General features: G+C 52.6%; 1 protein-coding gene across 4 annotated transcripts in view; it reads right to left on the bottom strand.

The window, feature by feature from the left end:
• Nucleotides 1-19438, bottom strand: part of MBP (myelin basic protein) — a 104445-nt gene that overhangs the window by 29334 nt on the left and 55673 nt on the right. For all 4 annotated transcript variants that reach the window (XM_005223934.5, XM_005223935.5, XM_005223937.5 and 1 more), the window contains 1 exon segment: nucleotides 2865-3295. In XM_005223934.5, the coding sequence (XP_005223991.2) occupies nucleotides 2865-3295 (431 nt within the window).

The raw sequence follows: 19438 nt of genomic DNA, 5'->3' as shown, positions 1-19438 counted from the left end.
GGGAACAGAACACTATGACTAATTTCCAAGACTGCTTGTCCCCAGGGCGCTAATTGGCAGCAAAGGTTCTCACCCCCCACAGTCAAGACCAGGGGCAGCGAAGGGAGGCTGGACACGGACGGCCATGGGCGCTGAAACCAGCGGTCCACAGACGCGGCTCTGACCGCAAAGTCAGCAGGCATAATGGGAAACAGGCATAACGGCTAGGACCTAAGCCTGCAGGAGGGCGGGCTCTCGTGGAGGAAGGCGACACAGGCCTTCTCCTCGAGTCCCTCTAGGGGGCTGCCCAGGTCACTGTGGCCACCTTGGTTACTCTCCAAGCTAAGGGGTCAAGATTCTGGGGTGAAGCCTGAGGATACAGTGCTGGCCCTCACAGGGCCCCACTGTCCAGGGACTTGGAAACCTGCTCCTTAAACACAACAACTCCGTCTTTCTTTCCTCCCAAAACAAAGGCGAGTGGTCTCCATGAATGCACTTTTCATTTAAGGCTCTCAAAAGAATATGCCTCCTCAAGGAATTTGTGTGTGCTTTCCCTGAAGGCCAACTCCTGGCTGCACAAAGGGTGGGTGTGTTTGTGCACTCCCAGCACTGGGGGCGCTGCTCACCCCGGGGCCCCCAACGTGTCCTCGGAGGAGCGGGGCAGGTGACAAACAGCCCCTTTTCCAGGAGCCAAGGGCTCCATTCAGCTTCACATGCTTCAGTCCAAAAGACCTTTCTAGCATCTAATAAGATGAGGGCTCTCCTGGTTTATCAACAGAGCAAAGCAAAAATAAAATCAGAACCAAGAAACAAACCCACACCAATAAAAAACTGCAGACTTCTAGCCATTGCAAGTGTGTCATTGGGTATAGAGTGTATTATGCTCATACCTCCAGTGTTTAAAAGTGAACAAAACATCCACAGGAAAACAGGTGAGCTGAAGAGTATTTCCAGGAAGCCCCACTGCATATTTTCAGCAAAGACAGGAATGTACCCTGGCCAGTGTTTGTAATAAGCAATCACAGATATGATTTCACATTAAAATTCTAATGGATTTCATTGGCATCAAAGGGCAAAGCTGTTCATTTAAAAATCTTCTTTATTCAAGACCCAGGCGTGAACAGAATTGATACTTTTAAAAGTACTAAATCAACTATTTCAACATTGTTTTTATTTTTTAAATCCTGTGAAAATGTTTTAATCTAGATTCTTGATAATCTAGCAAGGCTAGTTTGCGACATGGAAGTCTACTTCTGAGGCATCTTTTCTTTGAAAATGTTGAGGAATATGAGACTTTATGCAATCAATGTTGAACTTTTACACAAAGGAAGAAAAACCTGTATGTATAATACAGTCATTTTGAGATAAGGTCACAGCAACTGACATAAATGCTTTCACAGTCTGATTTTAGCTTAACCTGTCACCACTGAAACGAAGCTTGTTTTATAACAGATGCTCTCCAGCTGTTTAGTCTCCGCACCTGTATTTTTGCTTTGGGTTAAGCAGCATAGTTAAGGTTTCGAAACTGGTGACACTACAGGCATGTGAGGTGCTTTGCAAGACTGGGTTAGGCAGCCAGGGTCCGGTGTGGCTTGATAGCATCTCGGATTGAAACTAGCATTAGAAATGGGTCAGCTGACCCACTTTTAAGGGGTGGGGTACGACTGCCCCAAAGTACAGGACGCAGAAGGAAACCGTCAGGAAACAAAACTCTAGAAGCCCGGAAGGTACACTGAGTTATTCACTAGAAGGCCACACGACAGACCTCAGCTCCAAGCAGGTGCCCGAAAACCTCAGCGCACCTTGACACCACACAGGCGCAGCTGACATCTGTTTTATCTTTAACAACATCAGGATCGTCAGTCATTTTAAGAACTGTAGCTAGAGACTAAAGCAAATCTGAGAAATTCCCACGCTCCCAGGGCCCCAGCATTGAGGATGAGACCAGGACATCAAGGGCCTCTGCCCACACTCGGCTCAGAAGCCTCGTGCCTCCCTGGGCCTTTCAGGATAAGCACAGGACACAGCCAGAAGCAAAGGGCATCCTAGGAGTTTTGTGAGCACCCCCAATAAACCAGGGGCTTTTATGGAAAGCCTCACTCTTTCCAAAATCCCCCAGCTGTCCAACGCTCTAAAAATCAGGTGCCACGCAGGCTGTGTATTTGCTATCTGATTGTCACTTGGGGATTAGCTTTTCAATGAAACGTCAACCATGAAAGATCTATTCACCATCAAGTCCAGTAGCCACTGCTGCAACCTGGACCACAATAGGAGCAGTTTTCTCTTGTGATACATTTTTCTCTACAGAACATTTAAATAATGAAAGCGCAAATTCTATATTCAAACGAACAGAGTAACAAAATCATACAGTTTTGACCCACAGACACACTTCATTTATTCCCCTCTGCGACTCAGACAAAAGACAACGTCTGCTCAAGGCGAATTTAAATTTGTCCCAAAGTCCTCAATCGCAGTATTGTTACAAGGCAACTCGAGGCTAGCGGCACTGAGTCCAAGAACAAATGGGCTTAGCCCAGTGTTGACCCCGGAGCGCGGGAGCAGAAGCGGAACCAGCACTCAAGCCCCCAAGCACGAGACACAGGAGGCCCCAGCACAGGGCTCCCTTTCTGCGGCGCCCACACCCACGCCACCCCAGAGATGCGAACTCAGAATGTTCTCCACCCTGAACCGCGTTCCGACTGCATCCCTGGTCAGCGGGGGGAGGAGGGTGGGAACTTCAAAAGCCGAGACCCAGGGGCTCCTAAGCATCTCCAGCAAGACGCTGCGCCTCCTCTCGGGGCTGAGTCCACCCGCGGGTCCCCTTCCCGCCCCACTCACTCCCCCGGGGACGCCCGTGTCGTGCGCCTCTACTCCTCGGAGCTCACCTTGCCTGAGCCCCGCTTGGGCGCACCCCTGTCCGAGCCAAAGAAGCGGCCGAGGGAGTCGAGGATGCCCGTGTCTCTGTGTCTGGGGAGGAAGCCGTGCCTGGCGTGGTCCATGGTGCTCGCCGAGGCCAGGTACTTGGATCTCTGGGAGGGTCTCTTCTGGGCCGCCATTGCGTCCACCGCCCCGGGAGCGGCCGCACTGTCTTCCTGGATGGTCTGGAGCTCGTCTGATTCCGAGGGCCGGTCTTTGAAGGTGTTGTCCTCCCGGCCCGGGGCATCTCGGGAAAAGAGGCGGACCAGGTGGGGGCGGCCCCCCGGGTCAGCTGGGCTGGCCTCGGGCCAGGCATTCTTCGGGTCCGCTGTGCGCTTGGAGTCTGTCACCGCCGTGTCCTGCGAGGGGGCCCCATTGTTCGGGACCACATCTGCCGCTCCTGCAAACAACAGCGAGATGTGAACGGGGCTGTGCAGAGCGGGCCACGGACAATGCCGCTTTCTTCCCGGTTGGCGAACTGGCCGTCTCCTACAGAATCCACGGAGGGTGTGGGCGCCATGCAGCCCTGTGTGGCCCCTGACTGCCCTGGGGAGGACCCGCCCGGCCCGAGCCTCTCTCTTGGTGGCGGCTCTGTATCTCAGGGGCCCTGGGGATCGTCGCAGGGCTCCGGACTGGGCACCAGGCCTCCCAGAGCAAACACAGCCATGCACAACATCGCCCCTGGGTGCTGCCACTCCTTCCCTGGGAGGCTCCAGGGTTCTGGGCACCTTGATGGCACATTTATCACCTAAAAGGCCACTGGTGCCCAAGCCAAGCGTGTCGGAAGCATGTATTTGACAAAAGGTATTTTTAGTGTTCTCAGTAAAAATGGAACCTCCCACGTCTTTTGCAATTCATGCCTTAAAGAAACGGGGTGTTTAGAATTCTTTACTTCCCAGAGTCCACAAGAGGCCTCTTGCAGGACAGAACTGCTTATTCAGGACATTTTGGTTGGGCTTCTCCTCTGCAAGCAGTGACAATCAGAAAACTTGAGTGGGAAGGGGGTGTCTCATGTTGCACACCACTCTCCCTTAGCTTTTCACAAAAATACACAGCATTTCTCTTAAGAATGGCAGGACCTCATCTTGCTCTCAATTACAAAGATGGGTATAATTGAACATTCCTCTCCAAAGTTTATTACGCATCGACAAAAATTGTGGGTATACTCACACTTTCCTGTAACAGCATCCATCCATCTAACTGCCCAGCAATCTATTCACTGACATTTACCAACAGCATCCACCCACCCACTCATCCACTTATCCATCCATCCATCCACTTATCTACCCATCCATCCATCTACCCACCCATCCACTTATCTACACATCCATCCATCCACCCAGCCTTACCGAGTACCTGGCAAACGTAATGTCCTGCACTAGTTCAACAAAAATGTGGTCCTTGTCTCATGAACAGAGATGAAAATGAGCAATATGAGTTGAATGGTGTCCTCTAGATGGTGTGTCCACATCCTAACCCCCAGCACCCATGCATGTGAACTTCTCTGGACCTCTGGTCTTGGCAGATGTCATCAGGTCAAGATGGGGTCACACTAGTGTAGGGTGGGCCCTGACCCAGTGACTGGTGTCCCTGTGAGCAGAGGGCATCTGGATGCAGACACACAGAGGAGAGGCCATGTGGTGTGGAAGCAGACCGTGGCCTGGTGTGTCCACAACTCAGGGTCTCCAGGACGCAGGGATGTGGGAGGCTCAGGGCAGCCCCTCCCCAGAGATACCAGGGAGAGCGCCGCCCCGCCCACACCTGGTGCAGGTTTCTGGCCTCCAGAGCCGGGAGAGGAGAGTTCCCCGCTGTTTGAAGTCCTGTTTGCGGTCATTTGCTGTGGCTGCCATAGGACACAGACTGTGTGAAGTCACGTCGAGTGACGACACGAAAGGAAGCGGGACACGGGCGTCAGGACAACCTACTGAGGGGACAGTGTGAGAGTGTGGGCCGCTCGGGGACAGGGGGGTGGGGGCAACATGCTTCTGCAGGGAAGGATGCCCGGGAGACAGTCCTAGGGAAGGAGCTTGGTGTGTTTACTTGGGAGCAGGGAGGCTTGGAGCCCCAGGGGGCAGGTGTGAGGCCTGAGGGAGACGGGGAGCCAGTGGGGGCGGGAAGGGGTGATGGCGGGGCAGGATGCGGTGAGGGGGTGGGGAGGGGGCCGGCGGGGGAGGTAAAGGGGGATGGTGGGGGGAGGGGCTGAAGGGAGGATGCACTTCAAGAGACAGGCTGGCCAGCCTGTGCAGGCTTCAGGGGTTGAGGTGAAGGGATTTTTTTTTTTTCTTTTTTTCCAGAAAGTGCCAGAGACAGTCAAGGAACAGGGTGTGGGCAGGACCAGACCTCAAGGGAGAAGAAGACTCAGCCTGAGCACAGGTGCGGGTGAACACAGGTAGGAGGGGCTAAGTCAAGGCAGGGCCAAGGTCGTGTCCGGGGCTGTCAGGAAGGGTCGGCCAATCTGGGTGATGGGCGCATGGAGGGCCTCCCTTTCATCACACGTGTTCAGGGGAGGCTTTACATCTACAGCACCTACTTCCACAATATAAATTACAAAAACTGAAGGGTGCACACTCCTTTAACAAAATCAGAGAGTTCAAGAGACTGTCCCTGGGTGACATTCATTGTGCAGTCAATATATTGACCTATGCTCCCAAAGCGGAGTACGGACATCATAAATGTCTGTTGGACACCAACTACCAGGCAAACAGCCAGGCCGCGGGGTCCTGGGGTCTCTCTCCTGCTCCTAAGAGGGTGCACGCAGGTGTCAACTGTGCCTTACGCCAGCCACGCTACAAGCCTTACAAACCCATCACTTAGAGCGTGGCACATCGTTTCTGACACTGATTAAATGAACCACAAGAAACCACTCATATTTACCACATATCAGGCCCTCACCACCTCGCACCGTCCTGAGACAGCACCCTGAAGAATGCTGTGGCCGGCACCAGGCTGTAGATTTTTACAGGGACGCAGAGCTAATTTATAGGTTGCAACAGAAAGGGTCTGCTTTTCTCGCTGTGCTTTAGATTCTGTGGCTAATATAAATTAATGCAAATGTGAACGGGAAACAATCGCTATATTGTACGTGGTTAAATGCATTAACGAAACACAAGCGCATCTGAATACTAATATTTTTACAACAGTCAGCCTTTGTGTCCCTGAATATGGTTATTTGTGAGGCACAGAGAAGGGCGTTTGTGTCCTGGAAGTTGCTTCTCCCGGGATGCAAGGAGCCCAAGGAGAAGCTAAAATCTGTGGATCTGCAGCATTTTCGGTAAGGACAAGTGCAGTGTTAATTTGTCAATTCATAACAGCTTTCATCGAAGAGGCAGAGTTCTTATTTAGAGGGTAATTCTGGAGCAGAACTCTGGTGCACAATGTGAGTGGCTCAGATCTGGCAGGACCCCAACAGACATTTATAATCCTCTCTCAGTTACTGTTTAGATTCTACAGGAAATTGGAAGAAAACGTCTTAAAAAAGTCACACCTCCGTCTAATGGGTAAACCCACCCCAGGAAACTTAGGGAAGTGCACTTTTGAGGGTGGCGGTGTTAAAATCACAAGTGTCTCTGAGAAGCTGAGGAGCTAGTAAGTTGGAAGGTGGTTTCTGGGGCACAGAGACCCCCTGCCCTGCAGACCAGGATGGTGACATCGGGGCAGTGATGACTGTTTGGAGCAACTCACCAGTGTCACACGCCCCGGGGAGGCTCCAGCCCAGGGTCTCGCTGTGACCACCTGGCCTGTGGGTCCTTGGCATCCTGCCCCTCCCCTCCCCCACCCCCCGCCACCAGCAGGCCGGGGTCGGAGTCTGCAGTTTCTCCCGGGTTACTCCAGACGCCCCTGACCACATCACCTCTTCCTTTACTTACCCGAGCCGAGTTTGCTCATGGCCCTGCTGGGCCCTGCAGCTCATGGAACGGGAGCTCCTGGGCGCTCAGCTCTGGTGTGACCATGACCTTGACCGTGACCTTGATGGTTCCCAGGACCGACCCTGCCTTGGCCCTCAGGAGCATCCTCCCCTGCCCTCCATGACGGGCTGCTCCGGCCTCTCAGTTCTCCCCCAGGCCCTGCGGTGTGCCCGGCTCCGCGTGCTTGGCCTCCACCCCCTGTCCCCCCTGACCTTGACACCTGCCCCCCAGCCCCCACCCACTGGGAGGTCTGCTCCAGGCATTTGGACTGAGCTTCTCTCGATGCAGCTTCTACGCGGTCAGCCTCACAGAGGGACTGCCTCAGGTCCACCTAAATTGTTCTCAGCTGGCAGTGCCATCCCTAAAGGCGGGGACCCTGCCAGACTTGTCCCCTCAGGTCACTGGGGTGGCACAAGGTACTGAACCTGGAAGTGCTGTCTCCCAGGCCGGACTCCACCAGCAAGCAACAGAACCCAGACTCTGCTCTCTCTTCTCGGCTGGAAGGACTTAGTTCCCAGCTGTTCCACCATTTTTAACAGAGAATTTCCTTCCATCCCAAAAGGCTGGATGCCAGGGTCTAGAGAGCTCTGGCTTAGAAATGAATTCACCTGCACAACTGAATTCTTTCTGGCAATTTGCGGAGGTTCAGAGAAACCCCTCAGCACGGCTCCAAGGTTCCAGATAAAGCCCTTAGCATCCCTGCCTTGCCTTTCTCCAAGTGCAAAGCCGAGCGCAGGTGCTGGGTGAGTCACTCACATGGAGCGTGGCTGTCAAGCAGGGCTCATCCCCCAGGTCGTTTCATCCACCTGTGCTCTGCACTGTCTGCAGCAAACCAGACCATGTGGACGGCACAGGAAGCACAGGCTGCCCGGTGTGCAGGGGCCGGTGCAGGAAGCACAGGCTGCCCCGTGTGCAGGGGACGGCTCAGGAAGCACAGGCTGCCCCGTGTGCAGGGGACGGCTCAGGAAGCACAGGCTGCCCCGTGTGCAGGGGATGGTGCAGGAAGCACAGGCTGCCCCGTGTGCAGGGTCAGGACCTGCAAGGTGTCGCCAGGAGGGTCTCCAGAGGCTGACCTTGACCCCCTGCCCACCAGATGAGGGCCCCAAGCCTCCGGCGGTGTCTGTGGTCATGAATAGGGAGGTGGGGCCGCACGCTTGTCTCTGGCACCTAGAGGCTCCTGTAGTGGCACACGTGGGACTGGGCAGGCTGGGGGTCTGCCTGGGCCACCCCTTCCATAGATGCAGAGCCTGGTGATGGTCCAGGAGGGAAAGCTGAGCTCTCGCTGGAAGTTTTATAAGTGTGACCAGCAGCCATACGGAGCAGGTCATTTACAAGTCCACTTGCTCAGGTGAGCAAACCGAGGCAGAGCAAGTGAAGCAGGGCTCCACGTAGGAGGTGATGCTTACTCTGAGGCCCCAGCTGCAGGCCACCCCCAGTTCTGGGTACTCCATGCGGGCCCCCACTGCCTTTACCTGACCCTAGGTTTTGCCTCTCAGGGTGACATTAACTGCAGATGACCGATGGCTGAGACATTTCTGTGTAACAGAGGCACTGACTGGGAGAGATGGGAGGGCTTCCCAGAGCCCAGCCAGGGCCTCCTCTGCGAGCAACAGGGCCCTGGGTCCCCCAGAGCTCTGCAGGGTGGGAGCGGCTGCCTTGCCTCCCCCTACACCCCGTCCTGCCCACCCCACAGGCACGCATAACCATCTGCTCCCAATTTACTACACCAGCTGTCCTTGGCATAATGTGCTAATGCCTGTTGAACACTCAGAAAGGCTGAGTTGAGGGATCCTGAAAATCACATTGCAGCTCTGACTGTGGACACGTCACCCTGCGACCATGCGGAAGCTCTGAGCCCTTGCTTGTTTATATAACTGCTACTTATACCCATTGTCTCACTGTAACCAGAAAACGACAAACATCACACATTCATACATGATGGTCTCAAACAAACCGTGATGATTCAGTGAGTGCTGTTCTGTATTTAAATGACTGTCTTTACCTAGATTGTATACCTTATGCTGTTTTCTACCACATTCTTGGAAATTATACTCCATTACCGACTTGCATCAAAACCACGTATGTGAGTGTGTGTGTGTGAACATACAAGAAGCAATACAGATGCCAAGCCACACCCCAGACCCAGAGGCAGAATGCGCAGCTGCTGCTGCTGCTGCTAAGTCGTTTCAGTCGTGTCCAGCTCTGTGCGACCCCACAGACGGCAGCCCACCAGGCTCCCCCGTCCCTGGGATTCTCCAGGCAAGAATACTGGAGTGGGTTGCCATTTCCTTCTCCAATGCATGAAAGTGAAAAGTCAAAGTGAAGTTGCTCAGTCGTGTCTGACTCTTAGTGACCTCATGGACTGTAGCCTACGAGGCTCCTCCGTCCATGGGATTTTCCAGGCAAGAGTACTGGAGTGGGGTGCCACTGCCTTCTCCAGAATGCACAGGGTGGCCCCCAATTCTGCTCTTTTTTTGACTGGCTGGGGAGGAGTGGCCAGTGAGCTATTCCTTCTCCAAATAACCAGGCTGACCCTTTAACCCAGCACTACACACGTCCAGTGACATCGCTGTTCACCCGTGTCCCCATGCCCAGTCACTGCCAGGGAAGGGCAGCATAGGAGATGCTGCCGACCTTGAGACCCAGCGCCCTTGACGCGCCGTTGTTTCCCACCCTCTGGGCTCTTAGGGAAGGCTGCACCTTCCTCCTCTGTGGGGAGAGCGCTGGTCTGGCTGGGACTCACGGCTTTTCCCAGCTTTGGGCCAACGTGGTGGCCGCTCTGTTCCACCCCCCCGGGAGCCGCTTACAGCTTCCTGAGTTCAGGAGAGGCCAGCGTGAGGACGGCTGCAGCTTCACCTCTGAGTTTTCCTGTATCTTCAAATGCCACAGAGGGTGAGATGGTTGGAGGGTATCACCGACCCAATGGACGTGAGTGTGAGGAAGCTTCGGGAGACAGTGACGGATAGGGAACCCTGGAGAGCTGCAGTCCACGGGGTTGCAAGGAGTCGGGCACGACTTAGTGACTGCACAACATCAACAGCTCAGGTTCACACAGTAGAAAGTACATGCTGTTTGTCAGAGCAGGACTGTATCCCTCCTCCCACCAGAATAAGACACATATAGAACCCCCCTCTGTGAAGGCGAGTCCATCTATTAAATTTAACAACAAAATGAAAACCTTCTATTGACAAGATATAAGTCATGGTGGGCTTCTTCTCACTATAATTAATTTAACTTTTTAAAATTCCTGTGATTAGATAGCTTGAAACATAAGGCCTAAGGGATCATGCAACTATAATTTCATCAGGGAAGTTTAATAAAATTTCATATTCACAGCTGACCAGATCTTTAATGAAGCTAGAGACAATAAAAATGATCATCACTCAGCTAATTAGAGGTTTTGCCAAGAATACACTTTAAAACTGCATGGTAGAGGCTTAGCCCACCACACATCATCATTGCTGGCTCATTCATGCGCATCACCCTCATTTAAAGGGAGGTTCCCAGGCTTCATGGAGCAGTCAAATAGTAAAAATGAGGAGTGAGGTCTTTAGACTGGCATTTCCAGAAGTCTGGGAAGCTTTCATCTTTGCTAAGACACAAAGATCCGTCTAGTCAAATCTATGGTCTTTCCAGTAGTCATGCATGGCTCTGAGAGTTGGATCATAAAGAAGGCTGAGCATCAAGAAATTGATGCTTTCAAACTGTGCTGCCAGAGAAGACTCTTGAGAGTCCCTTGGACAGCAAGGAGATCCAACCAGTCCATCCTAAAGGAAATCAACTCTGAGTATTCATTGGAAGGACTATTGCTGAGGCTGGAGCTACAATACTTTGGTTACCTGATGCGAAGAACTGAGTCATTGGAAAAGACCCTGATGCTGGGAAAGATTGAAGGTAGGAAGAGAAGGGGACGACAGAGGATGAGATGGTTGGATGGCATCACTGACTCCATGGACGTGAGTTTGAGCAAGCTCCAGGAGATAGACAGAGAAGCCTGGCATGGTGCAGTCCACAGGGTCTCAAAGAGTCAGACGTAACTTAGTGACTGAACAAGACATTAAGAGAAAACAAGAAATTACCATGTACTAGCCTACACAAAAGGAAGAAAGGGAATTTGGGAAAGTACAAGAAAAGAACAAGAAGGCATCATCTCAGAATAAAAGGGATGCACTCAGGTCACTTTCTGACCCTCCTGCCGAGAGCCTGAGTCTGTCCACACGCCCTTCACCGAGGGAGGCTAGTAGTCACTTTCTGACCCTCCTGCTGAGAGCCTGCGTCTGTCCACACGCCCTTCACCGAGGGAGGCTAGTAGTCACTTTCTGACCCTCCTGCTGAGAGCCTGCGTCTGTCCACGCGTCCTTCACCGAGGGAGGCTAGTAGTCACTTTCTGACCCTCCTGCCGAGAGCCTGCGTCTGTCCACGCGTCCTTCACCGAGGGGAGCAGCCTTGCTGCTGGTCTTCTGGGCAGGGCCCGGACACGCCGGGAAGCCCCAGAGTCCCAACAACCCTCTCTCCTGCCGGGCAGGAGGCCCAAGCCCTGAACGCCACTCTGAACCCACAGTCCTCATTTTGCCACTGACCTCCAGCAGCTTCCCAGAGGAGCTTCTGGTACATATAATATACATGTGCTTGCTCCCCATATGACATCCCTCAGAAAATAAAATTTGTTCCTTCATTTTGAGGGCTCAGACTCACTGGTTGTATCTACATTTTTACCTTGGTTTTCAAAATAGTAGCTTTGGGTGGCATATCTAATTAAGTTTACAGCCCAAACTGTAATCTGTAATTTTACTTTCTTATTCTAGGGCTTCCTTGATGGCTCAGATAGTGAAAAAAAAAAAGAAAGAAAGAAAGAAAAAGAAGGGAAAAAAAGTCTGCCTGTATTGCAGAAGACCAAGGTTTGATCCCTGAGTCAGGAAGATCCCCTGGAGGAGGGCATGGCAACCCGCTCCAGTATTCTTGTCTGGAGAATCCCATGGACAGAGGAGCCTGGCCGGCTACAGTCCATGGGGTCACCTGTTAAATTACAGGAAAAAAAAATCCCCAAACCAAAGTCACAACTGAATTGCCTTGCTCGGCGTGTGCCCCAGCACAGGTCTCTGGCTCAGAACCGTGGGTCTCCACCGTCTGCCCTTTCTCCCTGGGGGGTCTGCCTCCCCAGTGGCTCCCTGGTGTCTCTCATGGGGCCTGAATGCAGGCGAGTGCAGACCATGTCTCAGGAGCTGTTGAGGTCCACACAGTTCACATTCGAGCTGCTGGCACCAGGGTTCCCAGGAGCTCAGGCAATGCTTAGGAGGCCCACTGAGGTCACGGGGACCCCGCCCTCCCATCCCCACCCTGCTGTAATGTCCGTGGTACCCAAGGCAGAAACCACCTGGAGACGGATCACACAGTGACCCTGCGTGGAACGGGGCCCTCCCCTTCTGGGCCGGGGTGGGCACGGGGCTCTGGGACACTTTCCTCTAAATGCACGAAGGAGGGCTTCAGAGCGGCTGGAGGCCCCTGGCCTGGCACGCAGCGGTTTTCTCCTGTACTGATTCGCCACCTGGTCTCCTAGCTCACAGTCGTGTTAGGAAGTGTTCTCCAGAAATAAGTCCACGGGCCCCAGTGAACCACAAGGTGCTGCTGTCATAACTGTTTATACGAATCCTTTGTTTCTCTCTAAGAGGACCAGCGTGGAGCAGATGACAGCAGCCGTCATTGCAGAATCCACAAAAGCGCAGGGAATCTTTAGGGACCTGGTCTTCCACTTGCTGTTTTTACACTCATGCTTTACAACTTACACTTTTCCTCCATATTTCCTCCATTAAATATTCTCTTAAAGATTATTGACACCATTGACACCCCTGTACAATGCAGGTTAGCACAAAGATCGCAGTTCCAGGTCGTCTCACACTGGGACAGTGACCTGCCGAACGTGTGACCCCTAGGCCAGGTCCTTCAGGGTGGGCAACCTGGATCAGAAGGCGGGGGTGGGGCGGGCGGGCCACCTGAGGTCATAGGCTGTTCTTGAGAGCCAAGAAAACCTTAAGGGAGACAGAGACGGTGAGGAACCCAACAAGTTATCCAACACTCCAGCCCATTGCAGAAGATATTCAGTCAGTCAGTTCAGTTGCTCAGTTGTGTCCGACTCTTTGTGACCCCATGAATCGCAGCACGCCAGGCCTCCCTGTCCATCACCAACTCCCGGAGTTCATTCAGACTCATGTCCATCGAGTTAGTGATGTCATCCAGCCATCTCATCTTCTGTCGTCCCCTTCTCCTCCTGCCCCCAATCCCTCCCAGCATCAGAGTCTTTTCCAATGAGTCAACCCTTCGCATGAGGTGGCCAAAGTACTGGAGTTTCAGCTTTAGCATCATTCCTTCCAAAGAAATCCCAGGGCTGATCTCCTTCAGAATGGACTGGTTGGATCTCCTTGCAGTCCAAGGGACTCTCAAGAGTCTTCTCCAACACCACAGTTCAGAAGCATCAATTCTTCGGCACTCAGCTTTCTTCAGAGTCCAACTCTCACATCCATACATGACCATTGGAAAAACCATAGCCTTGACTAGATGGACCTTTGTTGGCAAAGTAATGTCTCTGCTTTTGAATATGCTATCTAGGTTGGTCATAACTTTCCTTCCAAGGAGTAAGCGTCTTTTAATTTCATGGCCGCAATCACCATCTGCAGTGATTTTGGAGCCCCCCCAAAATAAAGTCTGACACTGTTTCCCCATCTATTTCCCATGAAGTGATGTGACCAGATGCCATGATCTTCATTTTCTGAATGTTGAGCTTTAACCCAACTTTTTCACTCTCCTCTTTAACTTTCATCAAGAGGCTCTTTAGTTCTGCTTCACTTTCTGCCATAAGGGTGGTGTCATCTGCATATCTGAGGTTATGGATATTTCTCCCGGCAATCTTGATTCCAGCTTGTGCTTCTTCCAGCACAGCGTTTCTCATGATGTACTCTGCATAGAAGTTAAGTAAGCAGGGTGACAATATACAGCCTTGACGTACTCCTTGTCCTATTTGGAACCAGTCTGTTGTTCCATGTCCAGTTCTAACTGTTGCTTCCTGACCTGCATATAGGTTTCTCAAGAGGCAGGTCAGGTGGTCTGATATTCCCATCTCTTTCAGAATTTTCCACAGTTTATTGTGATCCACACAGTCAAAGGATTTGGCATAGTCAATAAAGCAGAAATAGATGTTTTTCTGGAACTCTGTTGCTTTTTCGATGACCCAGCAGATGTTGGCAATTTGATTTCTGGTTCCTCTGCCTTTTCTAAAACCAGCTTGAACATCTGGAAGTTCACGGTTCATGTATTGCTGAAGCCTGGCTTGGAGAATTTTGAGCATTACTTTACTAGTGTGTGAGATGAGTGCAATTGTGCAGTAGTTTGAGCATTCTTTGGCATTGCCTATCTTTGGCATTGGAATGAAAACTGTCCTTTTCCAGTCCTGTGGCCACTGCTGAGTTTTCCAAATTTGCTGGCATATTGAGTGCAGCACTTTCACAGCATCATCTTTCAGAATGATGATTTCAACTGGAATTCCATCACCTCCACTAGCTTAGATATTAGATCTAAGCTAGAAGAGATATTAGATCCTCAAAAACCAAGAGAAGGTGATTAGGTTTCCCACAGCCCATAAAAAAGCAAGCAGAAGCTCAGAAATCGAAACTGATGGACAACATGACTTCTTCAAGTGATCTTTATAAATTTTGATTCTCCACTGGCTTCTGTGGTGGGAGGAGGGGTTGGACATGGTGTTGAAGGAGTCTCACTGCAGAGCTTTGTGGATAAGCAGTCCCACCTCCCGACCCACCCCTCTCCCGGCTCAGCAGGGACCACTCAGAACCCCAGCCTCCTTCCGCAGGCGTCTGTCCCCCCACAACAGAGTCCAGGGAAGCGACTGTAAGGGAGGCAGACGTGGTTTCGTCTGGTGGACCTGGGCCCTGGCCAGATGATGGTTGATGGTGTGAAACTGCTCAAATGTCCAGGTCACCTTGCTCGGAGTGGGGCTAACATCGGGCCTGCTGATACACGTGATCCAACAGAAGAGCATCTCGTCTCATCTCACGAGATCGTCCACACAAGAAAGCATCCTGCCCACCCTGCCTGTGGGTTGCCAGCCCCTCTCCATCCTGGTGGGAGTGGAGGCACCGCCCTGGCCACCAGGCGTGGGGCCTGCTGGGCTTGGGTTAAACACAGATGTCGCCCTTCCTCCCTGAGACGGGCCCCCAGGTGCTGGCCTCACAGAGCGGCCCGTGGGCTCTGCCCGAGAGACTGCCGGGCTGGACTGGAGCTCAGCCCAGGCGCTCAATTCCTGTCCTGCCAGGGGCTTCCTTAAACCGACGGCCACAAACCAGGCTATGAGCACGAGGCCTTGGACAGAACCTCAGGTGAAAATGATGGGGACAAGTGCGTGGTCCAGAGAGATGAAGGGCAGGAGGGAGCCGCTCCTCACAGGCAGCGGCCAAGTGTGGCCGGCTGCCCACGCGAGCAGGAGGGCCCGGGCACCTGCGTGTTTCTGATGGGACCAGGCCATTCCTGCAGTGGGGCTGGCGGGGCCTGAGGAGCCTGGAATTTGCTAGTGTGGGCCAGGGCGAAGAGGACTCTCCTTGTTTGTGGAATACTTCTGTCCCTGGCACTCGGCGCTCAGGGTCACCAGGGAGGGCGGAGGAACAAGAAGGCCCATGGTTATGGCGTGGCCGTGCAGGGGCAGACTCTGCTTCTATGAGAGGCACGCGGCCGCCCGCAGAGGTTTCTTGACAACTCTGCCACAAACGCATCTTATCAGCCCACCCACATCACACGAATGCCTCCTTTGTGGACACAGAACATACAGTTTTTATTTACTCTAAATAGCTGGCCCCTGGAACCCTCCCACGGCGGGGTTGGGGTCACAGGCGAGGGAGCCCCATGCAGAGCTGGAGAAGAAGGGGGGCGGGCAGGCTCCTCCCCAAGCCTCTACCGCATTCCCTGCTCCCCAAACCCAGCTGCTGTCAAGACAGTGAGATTCCGAAGGGCCCGATGTTCACAGGGTTCCATTCCTTGTGCAGCCTCTGGGGGTCTCACAGTGACCCTGCACAGGCGCCAGAGGCTGCAGGACCCCTGAGAAGGTGACACCATGGGCACCACTACCCTGTCAGCAGGGAGCAATACTGAACAAATATGTGGTGCCCCCTCATGTCATTGTTCTGACAACATGCGAGGAGCATAAAACAACATGTTGTTAATGCCAGGGCATTTTGTTACTGTTGTTATTATTTTTATGTTGCAAAACTAGCTTGGGAATACTTTGTGTAAAAACCCATAGTTTTCCATCCACCCATCCATCCACCTACCCAACCACCCATCCACACATCCAACCATCCATACATCCACTCATCCATCCATCCACACATCCATCCATCTATCCATCTATCCATCCATCAATCCATCCATCCACTCATCCACACATCCATCCATCTATCCATCCATCAATCCATCCATCCACTCATCCACACATCCATCCATCCATCCATCCATCAATCCATCCATCCACTCATCCACACATCCATCCATCCATCCATCTATCCATCTATCTATCCATCCATCCACTCATCCACCCACCCATCCATCCACACATCCATCCATCTATCTATCCATCCATACATCCACACATCCATCCATCCATCTATCTATCCATACATCCACACATCCATCCATCCATCTATCTATCCATCAATCCATCCATCCACTCATCCACACATCCACCCACCCATCCATCCAGACATCCACCCCTCCATCCATCTATCTATCCATCCACTCATCCACCCATCCATCCATCCATCATCCATCCATCCATCCACTCATCATCCATCCATCCATCCACACATCCATCCGTCTGTCCATCCATCCACACATCCACACATCTATCAACCCACCCATCCAATATTCATTTCATGCCTGTGTGGGCAGAATGCTAAGAATGGGTCCCAATCTTCACCCCTTGTATAATCCCTCCTCTCCGAGTGTGTGGAACCCATGAACATGACAAGGTGTATCTATGGCAAAGCAGAGGTTCTCTGGGACTATTTCACTAACCACAGGAGCCTTTGGAAGGCAGAGTCTTCTTCATCTGGGGACAGAGACTGAGGCCAGGGAGAGAGATCCAGGTACAGGAAGGATGGGGAGCATGTTGCTGGCTTTAGAAACGGAAGGACCACCCGCAGGGTCCAGTGACTGGCCTCTAGGAGCCTAGGGGGCCGGCATCGTCCACAGCTCACTCTGCAAAAAACAATCTATAGGTTTGCTCTCGGGCGTTTCAGTAACTGAGAGCACGATGCCGAGGTCTCTTCTTGGGCACAGATCTGTCCCACTGCCCTGTCGGTCCCTGGGAGCCGAGGGAACAATGGTGTCAAACGTCTAGCGGCAGAGATGGCAGTGCCTCGCACAACGTCTGCCTTTCACAGGCGCCTCCCAGCACCTCCCAGCGCCAGTCTGGTGCCAGCCAGTGTCAGCCACTGCTCTTTTTAAGGATAAAAATAACTTGAACACGTTGCAAGGGAAGAAATGGTCAGCGAAATACTTTAAAAAAACCCTCAGGAAATAAGACATGACGTTTCAGATGAAGAAAAGTGATATAACAGATAAATGGAAATAAAGGAAACATTCCAAGATACCAGTTATAAAAATGGTCTCAGGTAAACTGTCTTTATCTGCTGCTTTAACTGTTCCCAGATGCATATTGTTTTAGTTAAGGGTGTGCTAACAGTTTCAGGTTTTTTTGCTTTGTTTAGCTCCTTTTTCAGAAATTGTTTTTAAACAGTTTATCATGATCAGACACCATGTACATTTTATCAAGTATCTGACTGAAGAAATAGAAAATATTCCCTGTCTACTCATGCAGTAAAGGTAGACACTTGAAAACACTTATTCTGAAAATTCTGAAATTAAGCAAAACAGCTGCTTATGATAATCTACATTGTGTGGTATAACTTTGAATAATTTGATAATTCCATAAGGAGATTACCATATGCAGAAAGTCAACATTTCCATATCATGAAAATAAATTCATACACATACACCTGGGTGTATTACCAAGTTCTGCAAAATTGAAGAAAAATTGATCTCCCCAAATCTCACTGTGACATTTAACATTTTCATCTCAGATACAATTTGGCATCATTTGTTACAAGTCCTGGATTACTTTTGAGGGACCCTGGTTTCTGAGGAATTGGAAGAACAATGAACAGTGCAACCTGCCAGGTGGGGGAGCGGGTCCCTCGGAGTGAGGTCCTGTCATTACCTTGCTCACCTGTGATCACCCAGGCCAGCACCCACACTCACCTGTGGTCACCCACACCAGCACCTGTGCTCACCTGTGGTCACCCAGGCCAGCACCCTCGCTCACTTGTGATCACCCAGGCCAGCACCCACGCTCACCTGTGGTCACCCAGGCCAGCACCCGTGCTCACCTGTGATCACCCAGGCCAGCACCCGTGCTCACCTGTGGTCACCCAGGCCAGCACTCGAGATCACCTGTGATCACCCAGGCCAGCACCCGCGCTCACCTGTGATCACCCAGTGTCCTCATCACCTGTGATCATCCAGGCCAGTACCTGCGATCACCTGTGATCACCCAAGGCCAGCACCCATGCTCACCTGTGGTCACTCAGGCCAGCACCCACACTCACCTGTGGTTGCCCAGGCCAGCACCCATGCTCACCTGTGGTCACCCAGGCCAGCACCCTCGCTCACCTGTGATCACCCAGGCCAGCACCCACGCTCACCTGTGATCACCCAGACCAGCACCCACGCTCACCTGTGATCACCCAGACCAGCACCTGTGCTCACCTGTGATCACCCAGGCCAGCACCCACGCTCACCTGTGATCACCCAGGCCAGCACCTGTGCTCACCTGTGATCACCCAGGCCAGCACCCATGCTCACCTGTGATCACCCAGGCCAGCACCCATGCTCACCTGTGATCACCCAGGCCAGCACCCACGCTCACCTGTGCTCACCCATGCCAGCACCTGTGCTCATCACCTGAGATCACCCAGGCCAACACTGCTCAAGCAGGTCTGGAGCAGGTGGCAATGTCCCTTCTGGCCTGAATCTCTACATATGTCTAAATGCAGTGCATGAAATGTCATCCTTAGAAAGTGGCTGCTAAGGACAAAGCTTTTAATCCCTGTGAATGCTCTGTACATGGTGAAGCAGTGAGCTGTTGCCCTGTGTTGTGGTGTGAGGGGTGTTAGCTCATCTGAGGGCTTTCCAGGGGGACCCTGAGCAGAGGGAGGAGGGACTCAGATCCCCTGGGGGCTGATCCATCCACATCTGTCTAGACCCTGTGTTAATGTGTGTTACTCTCACGCCCAGACCTTTGGGCCAAGGATCCCGCAGGTCAACCAGCGCCATTCCTGTGGGCTCTCGGGTCCGGACCCTGCCTAGTCACCACCCTGGACATTCCCTGACCCTGACTCCTGCTACCGCCTGGCACCACTGGCATCAGGCGCGTCCGAGCTACTGAATCCCCGGCTCTGCTGCTCCTCATGCCACCCTTGTGGCCCTGCAAGCCCCACCCTGCCAGGGTGTGAGGCCCCTCCCTGTGCAAACCCCACCCCGCCAGGGTGTGAGGCCCCTCCCCGTGCAAGCCCCACCCCACC

This window comes from Bos taurus, chromosome 24, assembly GCF_002263795.3.
Source record: "Bos taurus isolate L1 Dominette 01449 registration number 42190680 breed Hereford chromosome 24, ARS-UCD2.0, whole genome shotgun sequence".
Taxonomy (NCBI): domain Eukaryota; kingdom Metazoa; phylum Chordata; class Mammalia; order Artiodactyla; family Bovidae; genus Bos; species Bos taurus.
Note: the sequence above shows the minus strand (reverse complement) of the source record. Positions and strands in the feature narration are given on the sequence as shown.